This window comes from Apodemus sylvaticus, chromosome 22, assembly GCF_947179515.1.
Source record: "Apodemus sylvaticus chromosome 22, mApoSyl1.1, whole genome shotgun sequence".
Taxonomy (NCBI): Eukaryota; Metazoa; Chordata; class Mammalia; order Rodentia; family Muridae; genus Apodemus; species Apodemus sylvaticus.
This window is the reverse complement of record NC_067493.1, coordinates 46363924-46389948: the sequence shown is the minus strand read 5'-3', so window position 1 is coordinate 46389948 and position 26025 is coordinate 46363924. Positions and strand designations below refer to the sequence as shown.

The 26025-nt window shown below is 50.1% G+C and overlaps 1 protein-coding gene across 5 annotated transcripts in view; it reads right to left on the bottom strand.

Moving 5' to 3' along the window:
* Positions 1 to 25309, bottom strand: part of Camkk2 (calcium/calmodulin dependent protein kinase kinase 2) — a 54442-nt gene extending 29133 nt beyond the window's left edge. Inside the window, exons 1-3 of one of the 5 annotated variants that reach the window (XM_052167698.1) lie at positions 24901 to 25309; positions 9256 to 9781; positions 789 to 836 (exon numbers count right to left, since the gene is read on the bottom strand). In XM_052167698.1, coding sequence (XP_052023658.1) covers positions 789 to 836; positions 9256 to 9723 — 516 coding nt within the window. In that variant the 5' untranslated portion in view covers positions 9724 to 9781; positions 24901 to 25309. The remainder of the gene's footprint in view (positions 1 to 788; positions 837 to 9255; positions 9782 to 24900) is intronic. The other 4 variants (XM_052167697.1, XM_052167701.1, XM_052167700.1 and 1 more) reach the window with 4 other exon arrangements.
* Between the last annotated feature and the right edge of the window lie 716 nt (positions 25310 to 26025).

Genomic DNA, 26025 nt, shown 5'->3' with positions numbered 1-26025 from the left:
TAACTCATCTCTGTTAGCGTTTGAGGTTTTAGCCCCTGCAATGACACTAACAAAAACAGATGGGGCAAGGGGAGCCCCATTAATGTGATGGGGACTATCGCCATGGCAATACAGGAATTCCCCAGAAGTTCTCTGAACTGCAGAAACCTAATTTTAACATTATAAATAAAAAAGATTAGGCGTGGTGCTGTACACTTTCAGTCCAGGCTCTTGGAAGGGCGAGGAAGGTAGATCTCTGTGTGTCTGAGGCCATCCTGGTCTACAGAGTGAGTCCTAGGCTGGCCAGGACTACACGGTGAGACCCTATCTCAAAGGTATTTTCTGAAAGAAGGGTTGGCAAGATGGCTCATTGGGTAAAATGCTGGCCACACGAACATAAAAATATGAGTTCAAATCCTTAGCACCAATACAAAAAGCCATGTGTGGCAGCACCCACCTATGGTCTCAGTGCTGGGTAGTGGTGAGTAAAAACAGAATACCTGGGGCTCGCTGGCCAGCTAGTCTTGTAGAATCTCTGAGCTTCTGGTTCAGTGCGAGACCATGCCTCCAAGAATAAGGTGGAGAGGTACTGAGAAAAGACATCTGTCATAAACCTTTATCTCTCTCTCTCTCTCTCTCTCTCTCTCTTTCACACACACACACACACACACACACACACATACACACAGTTTTGCCCCACCAACCTTGCCTCCAAGGTCCCTCTCTTCCCAGCTCTACTGATCCCCTCCAGAGTGTCAGGGACATCCCTGGTCAAGGTACAAAAGTGGTCGAGCTCCTGGGACATTTACCTTTCCGATTTCATCCTTCAGGGTGTACTGATTCAGCTGCACGCAGTCCTGGAAAGCAAGGAGAGGCGCAGATGAGACAAATCTCACCAAAAGAATAACTGCAAAATCAAGGGGCATCCAACTTCCCTAACCCTCCCCCCAAAGAAGAGTCAATATTGGGGAGGGGAGATGGCTCAGGTGATGAACCGTCTGCTACACAAGCAGGAGGACCTGGTGTGATCCCGGGAACCTAAGAAAAAGGCAGGTGGGCTGGAGAGATGGCTCAGCAGGTAAGAGCACTGACTGCTCTTCCAGAGGTCCTGAGTTCAAATCCCAGCAACCACATGTGGCTCACAACCATCTGTAACTAGATCTGACTCCCTCTTCTGGTGTCTGAGGACAGCTATAGACTCATATACGTAAAAAAAAAAAAAAAATCTTAAAAAAAAAAAAAAAGATGTGCACCACCATACCTGGTGGAGTTTTTTGTTTGTTGTTTGTTATTTTGGTTTTTTTGAAAGCAGATATGGTGTATACACCTATAACTCTAGCAGTGGAAGGGCAGACACTGGAGGATCCCTGGGCACACCAGCCAGCCAGGCTAGTCAACAAACTCTAGGCCCCATGAGAAACTGTTTTATAAAAGCAAGACAGCTCTCATCTGAACCCTCATAACAGGCTGATCTCTGGTCTCCACACACACTCATACACACGTGCACCTGTGCCCATATGGACACACATACACATGCCAACACACAAAGAGAATATATATCATTTTAATTATTATGGGGGTTGGGCACCAGGGATCACACTCTAAGTCTTGTACATGCTAGACAAACACTTTACCACTAAGCTGCACCCTCAGCCCACCCTGGGTTACAGAGCGGAGGTCCTGTGTCGGAGAAAGAGAGACAGGAGGTGAGGCAGGAAGATCAGGAGTTCAAAATCCTCCTCGGCTACAAGGTGAGCTTGAAGTTGGCCTAGGCTACAGAGACCCTGTCTCAAAAAAAAAAAAACTGCCTGAGCTGAAGCAAACAATTCACGCCACACACACACACACACACACACACACACACACACACACACACACACACTCACACACACACTCACACACACTCACACACACACACTCACACACACTCACACTCACTTGATCACACATTGGCAGAGAGCACACAGCGCCACTGCAGTGGGCGAGTGAGCTCCCTGGAGGCGGCCCAGCCTTTTGCTCAGCTGTGCTGGGTGCACCTTTGAGAGGCGCAGCCCCAGGGCTCTGTCCCAGGACTTGTTGCTGCTGCTGCTCTGTCTTCTCAGGTTTGTCACAGCGGCAGTTCTCATAGATCTGGCCTGGCGTGATTGTCCTGGGGCAATCTCACGGCCTATGTGATTACTTGGCGCCATTACTTCCTGGGTGACAGTCCACTCGATTGGGCAATTTTCCTTCAGATCAACATGACAATGAACTTTCATAAAAATAATAGTTTAGGTGAATTAATGATTTTTAGTTCCTGATTTGATTTAAATACTCTTAGGAAATCAGGGTAGTTGATAGGAAGTATAAGGAGATGGCTTATGTTGTTTTGCCAGAGAGTATAATAGTTAGAACTAAGACTAGACTGTGCCCTCCTTGTAGAATGGTAAGTAAAGGCTGCACAGGTCAGAGAAGGAGCACAGTGACCTTTCTCACGTCACAAGCACACAATTGTACGAGAGAGAAGTTAACGGTCAAAGAAAGCATTCATTCTGGGTCAGGTCTGAGTTCCTGGACCTTGTGCTCTAGGGATGCGGTCATGTCTCTTTTCTTTTTTTTTCTTTTTTTTTTTTAAGATTTATTTATTTTTATTTATTTATATGAGTACACTGTAGCTGTCTTCAGACACACACTAGAAGAGTGCATCGGATCCCATTACGGATGGTTGTGAGCCACCATGTGGTTGCTGGGAATTGAACTCAGAACCTCTGGAAGAGCAGTCAGTGCTCTTAACCGCTGAGCCATCTCTCCAGCCCCCCATGTCTCTTTTCATAACAATGAAAAGACAGGGTTATGGGGCTGGAGAGATGGCTCAGTGGGTAAGAGCACCGACTGCTCTTCCAAAGGTAATGAGTTCAGGTCCCAGCACCCACATGGTGGCTCACAACCATCCGTAAAGAGATTTGATGTCTAAAGACAGCTACAGTATACTTGCATATAATAAATAAATAAATCTTTAAAAAAAAAAAGAAAAGAAAAGACAGGGTTATGAATAAAGAGTAAATAATTCTCTTTCGAGCATAAGAATAGAGAATACATGACTAGCCAGTTTAGCCGAACATGACTTCAAAGATAAGGCGGGAGATGGATGATGATCCGCTTCTTGGTAAATATAAATTGTCATCAGCTAAGCATAGAAAAGACTTGCTACGGGGCTGGAGAGATGGCTCATTGGTTAAGAGCACTGACTGCTCTTCCACAAGTCCTGAGTTCAAATCCCAGCAACCACATGGTAGCTCAAAACCATTCGTAATAAGATGACACCTCTTCTGGGATGTCTGAGGATAGCTACCGTGTACTTACATATAATAAATAAATCTTTAAAAAAAGAAAAAGAAAGAAAAAGACAAGACCTGCTACTATAGTCTGGCTTGCTTGTACTCTATTAATCAATGCCAAAAGAATTACTGCTTTGGGGTCATGTTGAACTTACAGAGAGATAGAGATAAGAAATGTTTACACACAGACACACACAGACACACAGACACACAGACACACACACACACACACACACACACATGTGTGTAAAATGGTTTAAGCCTGTTCGTTGGGGTTTGTTCCATCCACCAAATATGTGTGTATGTGCATATATGTGCATATATGTAAAGTGGTTAGAACTTTGCTCCATCCACTCAGTGTGTGAACGTGCATATGCAGTTATGTGCCTGTATATGTGAAGTTGCTGGAACTTGTCTTCTCTTTCCCTTCTGGCTGTCCCCCATTCCCCACCAAGAGTTTAGAGTTCAAAGAGTACAGAAAGTCTCTGGATGATCACAGGAAGTGCCTGCCACAATGGATCAAGTTTTATTTCCTCAGAGGAAAGTCTGTTGAGTGATCAGCTGTTGACTCTATACCCTTGCCTCAGTTTCCCTTGACCTGTCAAAGCTGTTCTTCAACAACACATACACTGACACACTCACTCATGCACACACTCACACACACATGTACACCTCAAACACACACACACATACACACCTCAACATATGCATGCACACTTACACACATACACATACATACACACACCTCATACACATGCACACAGACACACACATACATATGCACACACCTCACACACATGCACAGACACACACATTCACATCTCACACACATGCACAGACACACACTCACATCTCACACACATGCACAGACACACACACATACTCACATCTCACACACATGCACAGACACACACACATATTCTCACATATACACACACACATCTCACACATACATGTAAACCCCCCACTCACAAACACACACTCATATACACACCACACCACACTTATACACACATTAAACTAAGGACTTGTACCCACAGTACATGAAGAACACTCAGAAGTCTAACAACCCAAATAAAAAAATAAGTACAAACTGAGCAGGTTGTATTTATGTATTTAGGAATATGTGTATATGCAGCAAAAACTAAAGAAAAGAGGCCATGAGCCAGGCAGTGGGAGTGCATGCCTTTAATCCCAGCACTGGGGAGACAGAGGCAGAGGCAGAGGCAGGTGGATCTCGGAGATCAAGGCCAGCCTCCTTTACAAGGTGAGTTCCAGGACAGCCAGGACTACACAAAGAAACCCAGTCTCCAAATCCCCCCCCCCCAGAAAAAGAAAAAGCCATGAACTGAAGAGAAAGCAAGATAGAGGAGGGTATGTGAGAGGGGTTAGAAGGAGGAGAGGGGAACAATAGAATTTCAAAACATAAAAATTATTATTAAAAGATGAGCAAAAGAGCCGGACATGGTGGCGCACGCCTGTAATCCCAGCACTCTGGGAGGCAGAGGTAGGCGGATTTCTGAGTTCGAGGCCAGCCTGGTCTACAGAGTGAGTTCTAGGACAGCCAGGGCTACCTGTCTCGAAAAAAACCAAAAAAAAAAAAAAAAAAGGATGAGCAAAAGATCTGAACAGATGCTTCTCCAAAGAAGATGGATAAGGCAGTTAAGAGCACTGACTGCTCTTTCAAGGTCCTGAGTTCAATTCCCAGCAACTACATGGTGGCTCACAACCATCTGTAATGGGATCCGATGTCCTCTTCTGGTGTGCCCAGGGACAGCTACAGTGTACTCACACACATGAACTAAATCTTTAAAAAAAAAATGAAGAGGGGCTGGAGAGGTGGCTCAGCGGTTAAGAGCACTGACTGCTCTTCTGAAGGTCCTGAGTTCAAATCCCAGCAACCACATGGTGGCTCACAACCATCCGTAATGAGATCTGATGCCCTCTTCTGGAGTGTCCGAAGACAGTTACAGTGTACTTACATATAATAAATAAATAAATCTTTAAAAAAAAAAAATGAAGAAAAAGAACACGCAGAGTCATCGAATAGGTGCAGGTGACAGCCACACCAAGCCAGCAAATGCAGACCGGGAGCCAGACCGAGTGCCGGGAGAATTCAGGGCGTTCACAGCTTCCCACACAGCTGCTGGAACAGAAAGTGAGGAGTGGGCACCACCCCCGCCCCGAAAACAACTTCTCTCCCTCCACTCTCCCTCCTCTCAAGCACAGGGTCTCATATACTCCCCGCTAGCCTCAAACCTGCTATTTAGAGTGTAGTGGTGCACACCTTTAACCTCAGCACTCAGGAGGCAGAGAGGCAAGCAAATCTCTGTGAATTCAAGGACAGCCTCGTCTCCATTGGGAGTTCCAGGACAGCCAGGGACTACATAAACATAAAGACCCTGTTTCCAACAACAACAACAACAACAACAACAACAACAACAATGACAACAACAAAGTTTAAACACAAGTAGCGTTCCATGGTGGACAATACTTAGCGCAAAAGTTGTGGGTTACTGAATTAAAATGTCAGTGCTACTCCCTTTTACAGGTAAACAGAGGTTTACAGGTCAGAGATGTCCCAGAGGCCCCGCAAGACAACATAGGTTGTCACTACTGCTCTTGGTACTAGTAGACAGTAAAACTACTACTGAAGACACAACACACTTTGGCTAACTACAGAGAAACCAAGTTACAGCCTCCTCCCTGTTGGCTAACTTTCATACTGCCTGAAGGTGCCAGGCAGGCCATTGGGGGAGGGGACTCATCCCCAGTATGAGGGAGCAGCAATCCCTGCATGCTATCACACCAACCTGATGTGCCCACGGACACAATACGGCACAGAGGTTATGAAGGAAAACCATGCTTTCTGACTGGTTCTGAGGCCTGCTCCACCCGGGGGGATTCAAGCTTGGCATTATAAGGCTCTCAGCGGTGAAGGTCACGGGCCCTACAAGGAAACCTGCTGCTGTTGTTTTGCCAAACGGGACATGTGGTCAGGCTGCCTTCTAATATTTATGTTTATTCGCATAGTTTAGAGCGTCTCTCAAACTTGGTCAGAGAGAGCGTCTCTTTGCAGTGGGCAGCTGGTTGTTAACACAGAGACTCAGAACTCATCCAAGTGCTGAGAATAAGCGACCAGTGAGTATTCGGCTCAAAGAATGTCTCAGAAGGGGACAGAAATCAGCGGAAGAGCCAGATGACGGGAGGAAGGCTATGAAATGCTGTCTTTAGGATATGACATGACCACTGGACTCATGAGCTCACCACAACTACGGTCACCTGTACAAGATCAGTCAATATTCCAAAGGCAACACTAACTGGACTTAATGGGTTACCCCACGAGAGAGAGAGAGAGAGAGAGAGAGAGAGAGAGAGAGAGAGAGAGAGAGAGAGAGAGAGAAAGAGAGAGAAAGAGAGGCCAAAAAAGGAATGGGGTCTGTATTAGCACGCATGGAAGGAGTGAGTGGGAGGGGAGAGAAACTGGGGTAGATATAATTAAGACACAATGTTGACGTGTATGAAATTGTCAAATAAAGAAGATACCCTCTTAGAAAAGCATGATAGCCCGGCAGTGGTGGCGCACACCTGTAATCCCAGCACTTGGGAGGCAGAGGCAGGTGGATTCCTCAGTTCGAGGCCAGCCTGGTCTACAGAGTGAGTTCCAGGACAGTCAGGGCTACACAGAGAAACCCTGTCTTGAAAAACCAAAAAAAAAAAGAAAGAAAGAAAGAAAGAAAGAAAGAAAGAAAGAAAGAAAGAAAGAAAGAAAGAAAGAAAGAAAGAAAGAAAGAAAGAAACAAGAAAAGCATGGCAGTTGGCAGAGGACGAGTTTTGAACAGCTGCTCCTCCTGCCTCATCTCCTGCGATCACAGCAGTGCACCCCCATGAGATGTTAGGGGGTTGAACTCTTGGACATGCTAAGCAGGCACTCTACTGACTGAGCCACAGCTAGCCCACCAGGTGTTTCTTAACATCACATCCCACAGGACCCAGAGTCCTGTTTCTAAAAAGGAAACCACTTCAGTATAAAAGGGAACCAAGAACAGCAAGGCCTAGTGACATGCGCTGTCATGCCAGCCCTCAGGAGGCAGAGGCAGGTGAGCGTTAAGCCAGTGAGGAGACAATGACTTTTTTTTTTTTGAGACAATGACATATTGTTTAAAAAAAAAAAAAACAGTTTAAAAAATAAGTTAAGCTGGGCGGTGGTGGTGCACGCCTGTAATCCCAGCACTCTGGGAGGCAGAGGCAGGCGGATTTCTGAGTTCGAGGCCAGCCTGGTCTACAGAGTGAGTTCCAGGACAGCCAGGGCTACACAGAGAAACCCTGTCTCGAAAAAGCCAAATCCAAAAAACCAAAAAATAAATAAATAAATAAATAAATAAATAAATAAAACAAAACAAAATAAAAAATAAGTAAAGTACATCAACCACTAGTCCACATGTCCCTCGGTGTGGCAGGGACAGTGGCAGAACCCTGCAGACACCAAGCATGCAGAGAAAACGGCACGGCACGCCCCCACTACAGAAGATACCCTTCAGACAGCCCCTCTCACACCCAGTTCCGCACTAGGAAATCGAGGCAGCTCTTCTGGCCTGGAGCTCACTGCACACACCAAGCTGGCCTCGAACCTGCAATGATCCTCTTGTCTCTGCCTCCTGGATTCCGGGATTACATCATACCCGGCCCTCTTCCCTCAGATCTTAACTATTTTATCTATGCTTGTGTGTGTCTGTGTCAGATGTCCTCACAGGTCAGAAAATGGCCATGGGGGCTGCAGAGGTGGCTCAGCGGTTAAGAGCACTGACTGCTGTCCCGAGTTCAAATCCCAGCAACCACCACCCGTAATGAGATCCAACGCCCTCTTCTGGTGTGTCTGAAGACAGCTCCAGTGACATTTATATAATAATAAACAAAGCTTTAAAAAAAAAAGAAAAAGAAAATGGCATTGAATCCTCTGGAGTTGAAGTTAAAGTGGGTTGTAAGCCTCCAAGAAGGTGCTGGGAACAGAACTCAGGTCCTCTGCAAGAGCAGCCATGCCTCTTCCACTGAGCCACTCCCCTACTACACACCACACACACACACACACACACACACACTCACACAGGGACACACACAGACACACACACACACACACTACACACAGGGACACATACAGACACACACACACACTACACACAGGGACACACACAGACACACACACACACTACACACAGGGACACACACAGACACACACAAACACACACTTTAAATAATTTCCAAGCTACGTATATATTTAATACAATGTCCCTGTTATGTAAGTCACTCTACCCTACTGCTTAGAGGCAGTAACTACTTAAATTATCATTTAATGACAAGAAAAAAATAGCCCGCATAGGCTCATAGTTGCAATTTTTTTCCTTCTGAATATTTTCAAGGTTGGCTGGATCTGTAGCTATCGGGGCCAGGAGTGTATCCAACGGCACAGATAAATCTCAAAATCATTACGCTGGAGAGGAAACTGAGCTAAAAAGGAGCACTGGAATAGGCAATGAACCTGCTTACATAAAATCTTAGAACTGGCAAACTAATCTAAAACGTCATTTAGGGAAAAAAAAAAGCAGTTTGGAATGCCAGGAGTGGCTGTGAACACCTGTTACCTCGGTGTTCAGAGTCTGAGGAAAGAGGGTCATGCCAAGTTCAAAGCCAGCCTGGGCTACCTAGTGAGATCCTATCCATCACAAAGAAATGAACCAAACTCAGTTCAGCAGCTACTGGGAAAGGGGCTGGAAGGACCCGCAGGAGATACTCTCGGTCTGACTGTGGAACGTTTTTCCCAGGAGCGGTCAAAGGGGAAAAATCTAATGTTTGCCCAGCTTTTGCGACTTCACCTCAGTCTGCAGCCTCTCACCGACCTTCAGCTCATGCTCCCCTCCCATCTACCCCCCACGGCTCACTCACACACGCGCCACGCACGAACCTGCAAACCGGTGATGGAGACGTGGTGTGACTCCACGGTGGGCCGCCGGGGCATCCGGGGAGAGCACTGAGGCGAGCCGCCTGGGGAGTAGGGCAGGGATGGGCAGATGCAGCGGCCGTTCATGTCCAGGCTGCTGCTGGAGGCCGGCCCGCCCTGGGACCGATCCTGCAGAGACAGCTTGCGACCAGAAAGCAGGGACCGTGACTCAGTTTCCGAGGCATCGAGGGGGAGTTCCTGGCCATCGGCCTCCAGGGGCTGGTCTCGGGCCAGGCTGAGGTCCACACCCTGGCCTGGCTCACACTCCGTGACCACGACAAAGGATTCCATGCCCAAGTGGATGCTTAAGGATGAGAGTCCCCGCAGTGCGTCACAGGGCTTCTGGCCTTCCCGGCTGCCGCCCCCACTTCCCAGCTCATCCTGGAGGGCCACCCGGTCGCTGGTGGGCTGGCTAGAGACACATGATGACATGGTGTGTGGACCAACTTCATCAGCCAGGCCGGAGCACTTCCATCAGCAGCAGAGCTGCCTGCAGAAAGAGGGGGGAAGGTCAGTCAGAAGTGGTGGCACAGCCTTTAATCCCTGGGGTAGGGGGGAAGGGGGAAGTAGAGGAGGCGGATTTCTGAGTTCGAGGCCAGCCTGGTCTACAGAGTGAGTTCCAGGACAGCCAGAGCTACACAGAGAAACCCTGTCTCAAAAAAACAAAACAAAAAAACTTCTTACAGCCCAGTATAGCACTTGGTGGGAGTATTGCCAGGAATTAAAGGCCAGCCTGGGCTAGACTCTGTCTCACAAAAACAAAAACTACATTTCATAGCCAGTGTTGTGGTGGCACATGCCTGTAGCCCCAGATCTCAGAAGGTGGGAACGAGAGTTCAAGGTCAGCCTGGTCTGAGCAACAAGAGCTATCTTTGGGGGAAAAAAATGAATATTGCAAAACATAAAGTGATGTAATCTCCCAGTCTCTGCAAAAAAAATGTATTCTTTGGAAGCTGGAGATGGCTCAGTGGTTAAGAACACTTGCTATGAGCTGGGCGGTGGTGGCGCATGCCTGTAATCCCAGCACTCTGGGAGGCAGAGGCAGGTGGATTTCTGAGTTCAAGACCAGCCTGGTCTATAGAGTGAGTTCCAGGACAGCCCAGGTTATACAGAGAAACCCTGTTTCCAAAAAACCAAAATCCAAAAAAACAAAACAAAACAAAAAAGAACACTTGCTACTCTTCCAGTACACTTGCTACTTTTTGAGTTTGATTCCCAAAACTGTACCTACATGGTGGGTCACAACCATCTATGGTAACTCCAATTCCAGGGGAAACCAAAGCTCTCCTCTGACCTTCGAGGACATCAGGCACACACAGAGCACAGACACATTTGCAGGCAAAAATAGTCACTCACCTAGATCTTTACATTAAAAAAAAAAGGGGGGGCAGCAATGTACTCTTCGAATTTCTCACACATCATGACAAGGAATCTAAATTCAATTCCTATACAAAGCAAGTATAAGGAACCCCAAGAGACAGGACTGGCAGCTACCTACAGTGCTGCTGCCCAGCGGGGATCTGAGACTACCACTGCCCACTGCCTGGGTCCACAATCCCCACTTTGCTCCTCCCTCCCCCCAAGCAAGAATCTATGGGAGTTTAACAGTAGTAGCTCTGCCACTGGCTGCCATAGGTACATGACTAACACACACACACACACACACACACACACATACACACACACGAGCACATGCAAGTGCATGCACACAGACACACACGCTTCTTTAAGAATTAGTAATTGTCTAAGGTATTTTTTGAACACTAGGCAGGCCAAGTGAAACCCATCTACCTGTATCCTCCAATGCCGCAATGCCATGACCTCTCCCACGGACTAGTAAGATGCCATAAGCCACGGATGCACTATCTGACCCATGCGCTGTGGTAGGGTTAGTTAGTGGGGTGCAGGCTCCATGCCAGCCCAGGCGATAGACTGAGACCCTGTCTCAAAAGAAATAGGCTGAGGAGATCTCAGTTCAGTGGTGAGGGTGCCTGCCCTATGGGCATGAGAGCCTGAGTCCAAATCCCTGGTGCCACCTAAGAAACCAAGATGGCCGTCGAAGGTGGCTCCTCTAAAAGTTAGAGACGTCCCATGTGGTCCGTCCCTAAGAGTACAGGGAAACAGGTGCCAGATGAATAGACAATCGTAAAAGGACCAGAAACACTGACAATGGCTGTAACACAGATAAAAACATCATGCCAAGAGCAAGGCCAGTCTCAAGCGCCCCTGTGTTGCGTAATTCCTCGGAAATGAAATGTCTATACCACGCAAATCCAGGGAGATAGGAAGATTGGCGGTTACCTGGGACGACGGAGGAGCAGAGCGTTCTGGGGGCAATGCAGTGACTGCGTAATGGGTACAGGGTTTCATCTTGATGGAAATGTCTTGGAACTAGTCAGAGGTGGTGATTTCACAGCCCAGTGCACGGACTGGATGCAGGGAACTGATCCTAACAGGGTGAACCTGTCAGGTGTGGCAGCACACACCTCTATCCCAGCACACTCCAGAGATGGAGCTGGGAGGGCTTCTGTGAGCTCCAGGTCATCCAAGCAGGTCAGAGTTACATAGTGAGACCCCCATCTCAGATTTAAAGGAATGGGGGGAGGTTGATCAGGGCTAGGGGTACAGCTGAGCCCCTAAATAAGATTTGAGGAACCTTTGGTTCTGCCCCCCGCACTGTGCCCTGGAAAAATTTAACTTTAGGTCATGTAACCTTTTTTGTTTCCCTGGCTGTCCTAGAACTCACTCTGTAGACCAGGCTGGCCCCAAACTCACAAGAGATCCATCTGCCTCTGCCTCCTGAGTGCTGGGATTAAAGGTGTGCACCACCAGGTCCGGACTCATGTGAACGTTTATATCCATTTGAGAGAGGAAAAAAAAAATGATGGGATGGAGGGAGATTGGCACACAGCTCCAATCCAGGTTGTCAATTCCCACCATCCCTGGGACAGAATATTAACCTTTCGCTCGTGTGTTTGACAAATTCTGGTGGACAAATGTCAGGGTCACTACTGCGTCAAGCACGTGCATCCACAGCGTGACGGCGGCCGTGTGTCATCAAGGAGGGTCTCTGTAGGCGCTGGGAAAACGGTGGGTGCTGGTGCAATGTCACTGAGTAAGAAGGCCTCCCGGGTCACAGGGTGGAGGAGGGCCTTGAGGGGGAGCAGCATGAAGTCACGGCACCCTGGAGGTTGTGGCTGGGACACGGACATGTTGCCTGGCCCTCTCAACTGCCCTTTCAGAAACATCATTATGTCAACAGTGGGCTGGAACTCCTTCAGTTGGAAGCCCTCGGCACTCTCAGCTCTGGCCTGGGCCCACAGGTCAGATGAACACCATTTATGATTTTAAAAAAAAAAAAGTGTTGGGTTTTTCTTGGTTGGTTGGTTGGTTTGCTTTGCTTTAACTTGGTTATCTGTTTTTTGTTTTTTTTTTGTTTTTTTTTTTTTAAAGATTTATTAATTTATTTATTTATTCATTATGTGTAAGTACACGGTAGCTGTCTTCAGACACACCAGAAAAGGGCATCAGATCTCGTTACGGATGGTTGTGAACCACCGTGTGTTTGCTGGGAACTGAACTCAGGACCTCTGGAAGAGCAGTCGGTGCTCTTAACTGCTGAGCCATCTCTCCAGCCTCCAAAACGTATTTTCTTTTTTTCTTTTTCTTTTTGGTTTGTTCAAGTCAGGGTTTCTCTGTGTAGCCCTGGCTGTCCTGGAGCTCCCTCTGTAGACCAGGCTGGCCTCAAACTCAGAAATCCGCCTTCCTCTCCTTCCCAAGGGCTGGGATTAAAGGCGTGCGCCATCACCACCCGGCTGAAATGTATTTTCAATAAAGAAAAAACTGCAATAACAAGTCGGGGAGATGGTTTAGTGGGTAAGGGTACTTGCTGCACAAGTGTGAGGGCCTGAGTTCAAATCCCAGCACCCACATTAAAAGCTCAGTGTGACCTAAGGGCACTTGTAACCCCAGCACTGAGGGCAGAGACAGGAGGCTTGCGGACTGCCAGCCTAGCTCTCAGGTCGGTGAATAAGCCTGTCCCAAGGGAATAAGGTGTCGAGTGATAGCACATCCTTTGTCCTCCTCTGGCCTGAGTGCAAACGCATGTGCTCTATACACTGCATATGCCCCACGCAAACGAACCACAACAAAGGCAATCAGGTGACAAGATGCTCAGCCTGGTTGACAGGAAGAGAAGGACGCGCTCAAACAGCAAGGGGCGGCTGCACTTCCTCGGGAAGCTAGCCATGGAAGTCCCACATGGCCAGTCATTGCTCTCATTGGTATGCACCCAAAAACTGAAGGCAGGGCTTCAGACCCTCCCCTCCCCCCGCATAGCAACAGTCATGGCGTCGCTAATCACAACTGCCAAAGGGTGGACGGAACCCTAAGTCTATCAAAGGATGAGTGGATCTACAGAACGTGGTCAAAGGCGGAAGGCAAGTCTGACGTGCTAAGAACAAGGAGCCCACAGACCTACAACCAGTGGGCGGCACCCATGATGGTCAAATTCAATTGGGCGCGGGGACTAGGGGTGGAGCCAGCGGACAGAGCGTAAAGCCCTGGGCTCCACCCCCAGCACTGCAAATCCAGCACGTGCTTGCTGGGAAACACGTTAAGAGCAGAAGTTCAAGGTCACCTTTAGCCACTCAGTAAATGAGTTTGAGGTAGCCTGGGCTATTTGAGAACCTGAATCCAAAACAGGAAGGAAAGAACTCAGCACGCTGGTGAACAGGATTAAGTGGAAGTCCTCACTAAAGGGAGGAGTCCAACGCAGTAGACATACGTAATGCCACTGAACTGTACATATAAAAATGGTGGGGGGCTGGAGAAATGGCTCAGCGGTTAAGAGCACCGACTGCTCTTCCGGTGGTCATGAGTTCAAGTCCCAGCAACCACATGGTATCCCACTGCCATCTGTAATGGAGTAAGATACCCTCTTTTGGTGTGTCTGAAGACAGCTACAGTGTACTCATATGCATAAAATAAATCTTTAAAAAGGAAGGAAGGAAGGAAGGAAGGAAGGAAGGAAGGAAGGAAGGAAGGAAGGAAGGAAGAAACCAAGATACCAGAGTTCTCACTACACAGGGATTACAGCTGTTTGCATCCATTTAAGGAAAAAAAATGGTGAAGATGGCTCATTTTCACAGTGTGTATGTTATGTATATAATGTTATTTACGTACATATTCCTATGTCTGTGCCACAGGAGCGCAGGGGTCATGAAGATCAGAAAGGGCATGAGTTTCCCTATAGCTGGAGTTAACAGGTGGTTCCGAGCAGCCAGACTGGGGACCTGGGAATCGAACTCAGGTCCCGTGTAAAACTATAATGAGCTCTTAACTGCTCGAGATGAACTTCCAGAAGAGAGTAAGCAAGCAGGCAGGAAAGGAGTGCGATGCTATGCCTCGGCACAGAGGAAGACATCACCAGCTATGCTCCTGCCTCAGCTGACCTGTCAATGGATCATTGTGCCCGAGTTCCGCACTCTGCAGCCTGGCTGCTGTTATTTTACATATCCTGATGTGATCCTCATCTTCCAAAAGAGAAAAGCAGGGCCCTGGAGGCCATAGCCTGGGCCCAGCTTGCCTTCAAATTCTCTCTGCCTCAGTTTCCTCATCTTTAAAATGGACACCTTCTGGACAGTCTCGGGAAGCAGACGCACTGAGAACACATGACTGAAGTGCTAAGAAGTTAGTCTTTCTTTTTCTTTTTTCTTTTAGATTTATTTATTTATTATATGTAAGTCCACTGTTGCTGTCTTCAGGCACACCAGAAGAGGGCGTCAAATCTCATTACGGATGGTCGTGAGCCACCATGTAGTTGCTGGGATTTGAACTCAGGACCTCTGGAAGAGCAGTCAGTGCTCCTAACCAGAGCCATCTCTCCAGCCCCCAGAAATTAGTCTTTCAATACAATGTCTATGAACGGCGGGGCGTGTTCCAGAACGTTCCAGAGTGATTACAGTCCTGGAGAGTCCACCGGCAATTCCATGGATTCCACAAACGCGGCCCAGACAGCCCAGGGCAGGCGACCCATCCTTCCTCTCAGAGCCACTTGGGGCTACAAGTGTTCCTGAAAAGAAAACCCGCTTTGGCAGCGCCTGTGAACGTCAATGGAGATTTTTTTTTCTTGCCAACAGAAAAACAATTGCTTATCGATCTCTACGCGCCAGGCCAAGGACACCGAGCCTCCCGGCCCCAGCCAAGCCACTTTTAATCACGTCTCCTTGGCCAGCCGGTGTCTGGCCGGGGCCTCCCTCGCCACCGCTTCTGACGCAGGCTTGGCCTTCAAGGTCTGAAGGAAGAAGGAAGAGAAGAGAGGACTCAGACCGGGCTAGGGCTGCCTGTGAGGGACAGGCAGGCCCCAGGTCTAGGGAAGAGACGAGCGGAGGCCAGGAGGGCTGGGTGAAGGATCCTGACCCACCCCCCACACTCTCAGCCCCTACTGTGGGGACCAGAGATCCCGCAAGAATCTAAAGAAGCTACCAACACTTTCTCTAGCAAATATAAATAAATACATATATAAAATAAAATAAACATAAAGACAACAGTTTGACATAAAAGACTACACTGAGATTGCCTCAAGCCCCAACAGGCACCAGGCATGGAGTACTCGGCTTGTTGGCTGTGTAATCCCCCCGGGACAAGCCCCATACAAAGAAGGGCAGGGATCGGAACACAGGGTTGAAGAGGACATTCCTACAAGCTGCTTAGGTTTGACAAAATGCCAGCAGCCCAGGCTGGGCCTGGCAGTGCCCCACCCGGAAGCCCCTTCCCCCCACCCTCCAGGGCACCCAATGGAGTCACCAGACCCTTCCTGGAGCAGATGGAGCCAGGCCCCAGCCAGGATGAGAGGAATATTCCTTCCTCTGCCAGGAAGCCAAGTGGCACAGGCCTCCAGGAAACGCTTGCCCGTTTCCATTTCCTGGGGGCCATTTCCAACCAGCAGCTGCCGCCTGCAAAAGGCAGCGCTGAGCTGAGCCACTCCGGGGGCCTAGTAGAGCAAGTCAGTAGGTGGGCCTCCAAATCAGAGACACACCTTCCTCAGAGTCCATCAGGGTCCTCAGAGCCCCTCTTCCCTGGCACTCCAAGACAGAAAAAAAAAAAAAAAAAAAGGCGGGGGAGAGGCCAGTTCCACAGATCCTGCCAAGGCCAGGAATGATACTATCCCAGAGTCAGGAAACAGCCACATCCTCTCTCGCCTGGGGAAACTGAGGCCCAAAGCTCTAGAGGAAATTCATTCCGTTCATTTGTTCTTTTAACAAGCAATCGCAATTGGCAGAGTGCTTATCAGGCATTGGAGAGGCCCTGGGTCCCCAGCACAGTGTAAATCAGGCACAGTGGTGCTCACCTATAATCCTACAGAGGCAGAGGCACAGAGGATGTTCAAGCTCTCGAGGTTCATCCTCAGCTACATAGCAAACATGAGGCCAGCCTGGGCTACACGGTGAGAGCATGTCAAAAATCAAAAACAATACAAAAACAAGCAAGCAAACAAACAAACAAACAAAAAACCCCAAAGGGTCAAAGGAAAACTCCAAGTGATTACGGAGGAGCTACGTGGGATTTCTGTAGAAAGGAACCAACAATCTCATGATTTCAGTGCCATAATCACAAACGGGGACAGCCGGACAGGAGGACAGAAGAGAGGCAACTGGTGACACAGAAGGAAGCTGGGGGGGGGGGGGGATGGGGACACTCCAGTAGGAGTGTCAAGGAAGTCTGTCCTGAGAAATATTTTCCCTTTCTAATTAAAATTAGAAAATTTTGAAACAGAGCCTCACTATGAGGCCCAGGCTAGATTTGTGTTCCTCCTGCCTCAGCCTCCACTGTGAGGATTATAGGTATGTGCTACCATGGCTAGCCAACCAACCAACCAACCAACCAAAGAAACAAAAGAAAACCAAGAAGGGGTTAGGGGGCTGGGGAGATGGCTCAGCGGCTCTTCCGAAGGTCCTAAGTTCAAATCCCTGCAACCCACATGGTGGCTCACAACAATAGGATCTGACGCCCTCTTTCTGGTGTCTGAAGACAGCTACAGTGTACTTACATATAATAAATAAGTGAATCTAAAAGAAGAAGGAGGAGAAGGAAGAAGGAGGAGGAAGGAGGAAGAGGAGGAGGAGGAAGGAGGAGGAGGAGGAGGAAGAAGAAGAAGAAGGAAGAAGGAGGAGGAAGAGGAGGAGGAAGAAGAAGAAGAGGAGGAGGAGGAGGAGGAAGAAGAAGAGGAAGAAGAAGAAGAAGGGGACTAGGGAGCTGGTCCCTCAGTACAAGCCTGTGGTGAATGTGCACACCTGAAGACCTGGAGCTCAGGTCCACAGTACCCATAAGAAAGCCCACTGTTGAGGCTGGAGAGATGGCTCAGCGGGTAAGAGCACTGACTGTTCTTCCAAAGGTCATGAGTTCAAATCCCAGCACCCATATGGTGGCTCACAACCATCCGTAAAGAGATCTGACGCCCTCTTCTGGTGAAGACAGCTACAGTGTACTTACTTACATATAATATAATAAATATATCTTTAAAAAAAAAAAAAGAAGAAAGAAAGCCCACTGTGACTGCCAACTGCTGAGTGTCGTGCCGGGCAGGCAGATTTCCGAGTTTGAGGCCAGCCTGGTCTCCAGAGTGAGCTCCAGGACAGCCAGGGCCACACAGAGAAACCCTGTCTCAAATAAATAAACAAACAAGCAGATAATTTTTTTTTAAAAAAAAGTAAAGATTACTGATTTACCTAGAGTCATGTGGTAGTTTTGAGTATCACTGAAGCAGAGGGGGTTTTTTGTTTGGTTGGTTTGTTTTTTGGATTTGTTTTTTTTTTTTTTTCAAGACAGGGTTTCTCTGTATAGCCCTGGCTGTCCTGGAGCTCACTCTGTAGACCAGGCTGGCCTCGAACTCAGAAATCCACCTGCCTCTGCCTCCCAGAGTGCTGGGATTACAGGTGTGCGCCACCACCACCAGGCTGGTTTTTCTGTTTTGTTTGGCCAGATGCCTGAAGTGGATCTCAGGACCTCTGCAAACACCACAGTCCACAGTCCTGGTATGTGTTTTCCAAGAAAAAAAAACCCTAAAATTTATGGACAGAGCCTTGCAAAGGTCCCAAACTGTTTCTTCAGTAAAATACAGGCTGGGTCAAATCTTAACAAGAGGCTCCCATCCTAGGAACTCAGGCTACCTGAGGGGAGAGCGAAAGCCGTTGTACCGGAAACAAATGCCCAGACTCGGCCCAGCAGTGTGGCTGGGGAGAATGAGGTTCTGAATTCACCACTGACGTCTCAGGCCTAGAACTTTCTAGAATACAGTCGGCACTCGACAGACGCAAGTTGGAGGTTGTACATTTCAATCATCCCAAGGCCAGTCAGAAGGTCAGAAGCTGTCTTTAGCTGGCCTAGAGGCTGCATTCCTTCCGTCTGAGGACGGGCGGCGGCCCAGCTTACGTCTGGGAACACATCCTTCTGCGGGAGGCACCCCAATGGAGCCGAGCCCACCGCCATGCTCAGAACTGCCCGACTGGACATCCACCGCTCTGGCCAAGTGATGGAGTCAAGAGAACATAGGTTCTGAACTCAGGCTAATGGGTCTCACTCGGCCAGTGTTTTCAATGTTAAAAGGGGGCAGGGGGAGTTCTTTCTGCTGAACTGAGCGCTGTGAGAACCCTGCCTTAGAATGCCAATCAAGAGAAGACAATGGATGGAAAACTGCTTTGGCACCCTGATCCACCCACGCCTGAAGCCCACATACCCTAGTGTTTTCATCTCCCTGAGCCGACAGAGCTCCTCTGCTAAAGACTCTGACCCACAAGTGACAAAGAACTGAGAGTCAAAAGCTTCTCCTTGTATCTGAGGCAGCTCTCAGGCAGGCCAAACTGCAAGGCAGCAGCCACCTCCCTAAGAACCCCGGCAGCCCTCACCTTGCTCCCGAGTGAGGAAACAATACTTACAAAGTCCGCTTTTTGTTTGTTTATTGTAAAGGAAAAGACGGAGTGCCAGAGAAGGCCCCAGCGAGCAGGTTAACCGGTGCCTGCTCAGGAATCTCATTTTTGTGGAAACAGCAGCTGTGGCAACAGTTGAAACTAACTCTCCTGGCTGCTCCGCAACATGCGAAGCCTGTATCGGCTTCTTAGTTGTCATGGTAACCGCATTATTCTCTCCAGTGAGGAGACTGAGGCAGAGGGGTCTGAGTGATTTACCCATGATCACACAGCCAGGGGGGTTGGGGAGGGCTGGGGTGTGAACGCACGCCAAACCAAAGCAGAGCAAAAACTTCCACAGGTATGAGGGCTAACTTCCTGACCGGCGGTGCAGACAGACGGCGATGGCTCAGTAGTTATGAGCACCTGCTGCTCTTGCAGAGGGCCTGGGTTTAGATCCCAGCACACACACACACACACACACACACACACACACACACACACACACACACATGGCAGCTCACAGTCACCCATAACGCCAGCTCTGGGAAATCTAACATTCTCGTGTGGCTTCTGTGAGCAATGACAGACAGATGGTGTATATTCACTCAACCATACACATAAATTAAGAAAATAAGTCCTTGACTGGCTTTCACTTATACTAAAAACAAATTTTTTTTTGGTCTTTTTGAGATATGGTCTCTATAACCTTGGCTATTCTGGAACCTGATCTGTAGACCAAGCTGGCCTCGAACTCAGAGATCCCTCAGAGATCCACCTGCCTCTGCCTCCTGAACGCTGTGATTAAAGGTGTGCACCAACATTTCCAGCCCCTGGAAAAACCAATTTGTGGTTTTACTGTTTGTTTTTTCACATCCAAACTGATATGCTGTCCGAGTTTCTCACCACCCACTGCTTCAGCGATCAACGTAGGGGGCGGAGGGGCCTGCAGGTAGAGAAGCGAAAACCAGCAGAGGTGAGAGAGGCAGGCTCGCGGCGGGGCAAGGACTGCAGCCAGACGTCCAGACTCGGTTGCCCGGGGCCTGAGACCCTGAGTGACCGAGGAGTTTCTGAGTCACTGCTGGCCACTTTCAGAGATCTGAAGGGTCAACTATCAGTGAAATAGCAGGACAACCCTATCTGCAGTCAGGCTTTGAAGGCCTTGAAGATACAGAAAGGATGGCTACGTGGGTGTACCGGGTGGGCGTGGGTGAGTGCTGCAGGGAGGAGGAACTCGAGGTGAGAAGTAGCCTTCTTCCTCCCCGGCACTTCCCCTCCCCTCCCTCCCTCCCAGACTTCCACTGTGTCCAAGGAAGACATAGAGAAACAAGTGGGATTTTAGTCTGTAATGGGAACAGAGAGAGGCAGAGAGACACAGGCTCGCACACATACACACACAGAGAGAGACAGAGACAGAGAGACAGGCAGGCAGGCAGATCCACTCCAGCAATACAGTCAGGCCAGTGACAAGGGGCCCTCTCTTGCCCTCCCACGAGGCTCTCCTCCCTCATCCCGCTTGGCCATAGAATGCTTAACCTGAGCTGGGCGTGGTGGCGCACGCCTGGGATCCCAGCACTTGGGAGGCAGAGGCAAGTGGATTTCTGAGTTCGAGGCCAGCCTGGTCTACAGAGTGAGTTCCAGGACAGCCAGTGCTACACAGAGAAACCCTGTCTTGAAAAAAAAAAAAAAAAAAAAAAAAGAATGTTTAACCCGCCACTTCCTTTCTTCTCCAGCCTCAAGTACACAGCTGTCTATGCAGGGACAAGCCAGGAAACCCTGTCTACAGGGCCACCTGTCCCCTACACCTGGACCCAGTACAGGGATCGAGGTCTGAAATAAACGCTCTCTCCGCTGGAGGCTTTGAAGGCAACGCCCCGTAGGTCAACAGCACAGGGCAGCTAGGGAGGTTCAGGACACAGGAGTCCCAGCACGAGGGAGGCAGAGGCGGGATGAGCGCTTAGGTTCACAGCCTGTCGGGGCTACAAACAAACAGGGAATGTGCTCCCTGCCCTGCCCTCCTATCTAACCACCGACTCCCCTTTACAAGTTCCCTTAAGGGGGGCTGGAGAGAAGGCTCAGCGGTTAAGAGCACTGACTGTTCTTCCGAAGGTCCTGAGTTCAAATCCCAGCAACCATGTGGTGGCTCACAGCCATCCATACTGAGATCTGACACCCACTTCTGGAGTGTCTGAAGACAGCTACAGTGTACTTATATATAATAAATAAATCTTAAAAAAAAAAAAAAGAATATCTTTAAAAAAAGAGTTCCCTCAGCCGGGCAGTGGAGCCGCACGCCTGTAATCCTAGCAGAGCAGGGGCAGGTGAATTTCTGAGTTCGAGGCCAGCCTGGTCTACAGAGTGAGTTCCAGGACAGCCAGGGCTACACAGAGAAACCCTGTCTTGATAAAACCAAATCCAAAAAACCAGAGAGAGAGAGAGAGAGAGAGAGAGAGAGAGAGAGAACCCTGGCCTCCTCAGTTCTGCCTGCTGTTGAACCTCTCAGGGCAAGACCCTGGCCTCCTGTCCTTGCCCCCACTCCCTGTGGGGATCATCCGGAGTCACTCCTTTCCAGGTTGAAATTAGCATTTTTTATCTTGGTAACTGCCATCTCTCAACTATTTACAGCCACCAGGATAAAAGGAGGCAACACAGAAATAGAGCCTCTGCGGCTCCCAGGGTGGGGTGGGGTGGGGTGGGTGTGGGGGCACCGCAGAAGCTTCCGATTTTCTCCTTCTCCCTTTCCAAAAGGAGAGACAGTCAAGAATGTGGTTCATCTGTTGCACAGGCCGCCTCAGCAGCTCAGGGACTCCCACAGGGAGCAGGTCCCAGCACCCGTGAGCGCCCCACAGTCCAGCGTCTGTTCCCCGACCCCCAGACGGGATGGGACTCGGCAGCAGAGCCAGGCTGAGTTAAGGGCAGTGCCCTGTCCAGTTCCTGTTCCGTCCGAGGCCTCCTTCCTGCCTTGTGAAATACAAATCGGTCCAAACGAACAAAGCGAAACCAGACCTTGCATTTTTCTCTGCGCTTCAGATGTTTTATAACTGGAAAAAAGAAAGTCAGCTAGGCACGCACGGTGGTGTCTGCATGCAGGAGGCAGAGACGGGAGCTCAAGAGGTCAAGGCCAGCCTGGGCTACATAAAGAGACCCTGTCTCCGGGAAGAGGAAAAGAAAAAGAAACCCGTACACCAGAAACAACACAAATGTCTACCATGATAAATAAACCAGGCGTAGTCTGCTCGGACTGTGGAATATTATTCGGCCATAAAAATGAAAGTGTAGAAGATGTGATTCTGTGTGGAACCAGACCTGAAAGGCCACCTATTGTATGAGATGCAACTCACAGGAAGCTTCCGCAGCACACGAACCCCAGAGAAAACAGATGTGTGGGTGCCTGCCGGAGGCTGGAGAGGTACGCCGGGAACAGGGAGCGATGGTTTATTAGGTACAGGATTGTCCTCCTGAGGTGGCAAAAATACTCTGAAACCAGAGAGCGGGAACAGATGACACTGTGTCCTAAATGCCACTTGGGGGAACTTCACCTCATTTTTTTAAGGACTGGAGAATGGAGTTTGGCGGCAGAGGGCTCGCTGGCGACGTGTACCAGTCTGAGAAGTCTCAGAGAATCAGAGAAAGAGAAACCTCTAAATCCCTCAGCTTCGGGGGAACAAGGATAGGCGTGATCAGAGAGAGCACTGCAGAGAGAGCCACCTTGGCACTCTCTTGCCCAAGGACTCTAACTCAGAGGAGCGAAGTGACATAGCGCATGCCCAGGTCCCCAGGATGGCATGAAGAAAGCAGTCCTTGCTGTCGTCCACACCCAACCACAAAGTCCCTGGCTTGAGTTGGGTCCCATCCTATTTCCTCTACCTAATCCCTCAACTTTTCTGCCCATCTCTGAAGGTTTGGCATAATTGACACCTCCTCCAGGGAGCCTCTGGGGTTTATTCCCATCGGAACAGATTTCTCCAGAAATAGCACCCTGTGGCTCTGCTCTCTCTCCATTTCCCCAGCACTTGAGGCTTATGGCATTTCTCGACTGGCATTTGAGGTAGGGACATCCTTACAGGACATTTGGCATTCCCTAGCTCCGGCCCACTAAACACCAAGAGCGCTTAGTCTCAGTTTGACAAGCCAAAAGTCACTCCCACGTGTTTCCAAATGCTCACCAGGAGGGTGGGACTGTCCTCTGAGAAATACTGCATAGTTATTAGCCCACTAGCAACTTCAGGGAAAGAGAAACCTGAGTCCCAACAGGTCAGCAGGACCTCTGTGTCTCCATACACAGCCTGGTAAGCAGGCCTGGGCTCCACGACCACAACCCCCCAAGAAGGCAAGTGAAGCCTTGCATTGTCTGTGTGATCCTGGATAAGTTAACTAACCTCTCTGATCCATTCAATACTAGAAACCTATTCTCAACCACAGTGCCCCAAAACTCCCCACCACACAGGCATTAAATGAGATAATCCAGGCAAGATAACAGTATTTGCCACATAGCAAGAATCCACAAAGGTTAATTAGGGACGGGAGTGTGTGTTTATTGGTAAGGGTGTGCCTAGCACGTTCATGGCTCTGGGTTCTATCCCCAGCATGGATGAAAAATGTAACTACGATTATCCAAGGAAGGGCTCATCACGTGAAGGTCCTGACGAAGTACAAGCAGCAGAGTGTGCAGGAGGATTGGGTAAGCTGAGGCTGCTTCTGTACACTGATACAATCTATTCTGAAACCGCGGTTTCTGTGGGCTTGGGAACAGTGATGGCCCCTGCCACTTCCAAAGAACAAAGGAGCTGTGGGGAGGCAGAGCTGTCCTCCTCCTGGGTCCCGTGGAAGCAGAGTCGGGAGGAGGCGGAGTAAAAGACATCATTAATGCCCCAGGGCACCTGAAGTTGCTACTCCAGGAATGGGGGACAGCACAGAGAAGGCCGAGGAAGATAAAAGTTGCATCTAGGGTAATGAATGCAGAGCCTGACCCACCCCCAGATCAGGAGGCTGCTTCTTTGCCCATGGCACCTGAGATGTCCTCCACCCCCTGCTCCATCCCTCTGCAAAGTGCCACCTCTTCGTCTCCAAGTGAGAGCAGCCGGGGAGGAGGCTGACAGAGCTGTGAAAACACCCCGTTTCCCAAACTGGGCATCCAGGGGGTGGGGGAGAACCCTAGCATAGCCCCGATGATAGCAGGGCACCAAGCCCAAGGCTGTGCCAGAGGGAGCCGGGCATGCACTCTTCATGCACCGCGCGCGAGCTGCAGCCCTGGGGTAAATTTAGGTCAAAAGGATCAAGTCGGCCTGTGAGGTCCGGGTGATCAGAGGGCAGATTCGGAGCCAAGTTCCTAGAACCGGGGTCCCCCCGTGCCTTGCAGCCCGCGGGGGTGGGACACGTTCCCGCGCGCTTAGGTTCCGCACCTGTCAAGCGCCAGGGGTGGCCTAGGCCGTCACAGGGATCCGGGACCGCCCCGGCCAGCGGACCTCGGTGCGGAACTCCAGGCCGGCCCCTGCCGCCGGAGCCTGAGCGCCGCCCCGCTCCGGAGGCCGGGGGAAGGGGGCGCAGCTCTCCACGTGGCGGGGCGCGGGGCGGCGCACGTGGGGTCCCCTCGGGGCTCGCCTCTGGACTGCGTCTGCCGACCCCCGGGCGCGTCCGGGACCCGGAGACCCACAGGGAGATTGCGTCCCCCCCACTCAGCCCGGCCCGCCTCGGGCCAGCTCACCTGGGCTCCGCACCGCCGCCTCCCGCGCTCTGCGCCCCCGGCTCGGCTTGGCTCGGCTCGGCTCGGCTCGGTCCGGTTCGGCTCTCCACGGGAGGAGCCGCCCGGGCTTCGGCTCGCGCGCGGCGGCGCCTTGGGCTCCGTGCTGATTGGCCAAGGACCCGGCGTGGAGCGCGCGTGCCCGCCGCAGCCTCGGCCGCGCGCGCCGGGTCCCGCGGAGACCTAAGTAGCAGCGGGGCGGAGGCGAGGTGGGGGAAGGAGGCGGCCGGCAGCAGGAAGCGAGGCGAGGCGAGGCTCGCGCTGGGGCGCGCAGGCCGCAAGTTTGGGAGTGGGTCTCGGTTCCTGCCAGCTGCCCCACGCCGCTTTGTTCCTGAGCGTGGAGAAGTTCCCCAAAGGCGACGGGGAAAACCCGGGAGCCGTCTGGCGGTTCCCTCCCTGGATTTCGGGGGCAACGCCCATTATGGGGAAACCCTTTCCGCAGCCGCCTCCCCATTGACCACTGCTGCAGGCTCGCCCTAAAATGCATCACTCTCAATGGCCCAGTGAAGTTTCAGGTCTCCCCGCAAGGTTGACCAAACACTCTTCCCCTTTTTGACATTTTACTTTGCTGGAGCCTAAAAGCTCGTTTAGTCTTCCAGTTGGGTAACAACGGAGAAAGAAAAGGGTATTTCAAGGGCTCGCTGACCCGGTGGCCGGATGTGGGGGGCTCAGTGAATTCAGACTTGGATGTTCACCCGGAGCTGTCTGCATGTTCCTGCCGGCAGCCAAAAGGAAATCAGAGTTGAGATGTCAAATTCACTGAGGATTCAAAGGTCTTTGTCAGCTGGGTCGATTTCCAGCCCTCAATAAATTATTGTAGTATTCCTAGGCTGGGCAATCACAAACAGTCCCAGGACCAGACAAAGAAACTCAATGAGCGTTCTAGGGAACGGGCCACTCCTGATACTGCTCCACGAGCTTGCATGTATTTGTTAGTAGCAAATAGCGTGAGACGAGGTGGAATAGTACACAATAGTTCAAAGGACTGTTAGATCTGTTTGTACCCTCACGGAAAGAAAAACAAAAACATGTACGGTAAGACAGCAAGCTGCAGGATACAGTAACATGCACAGCTTGAGTGTATTTTTA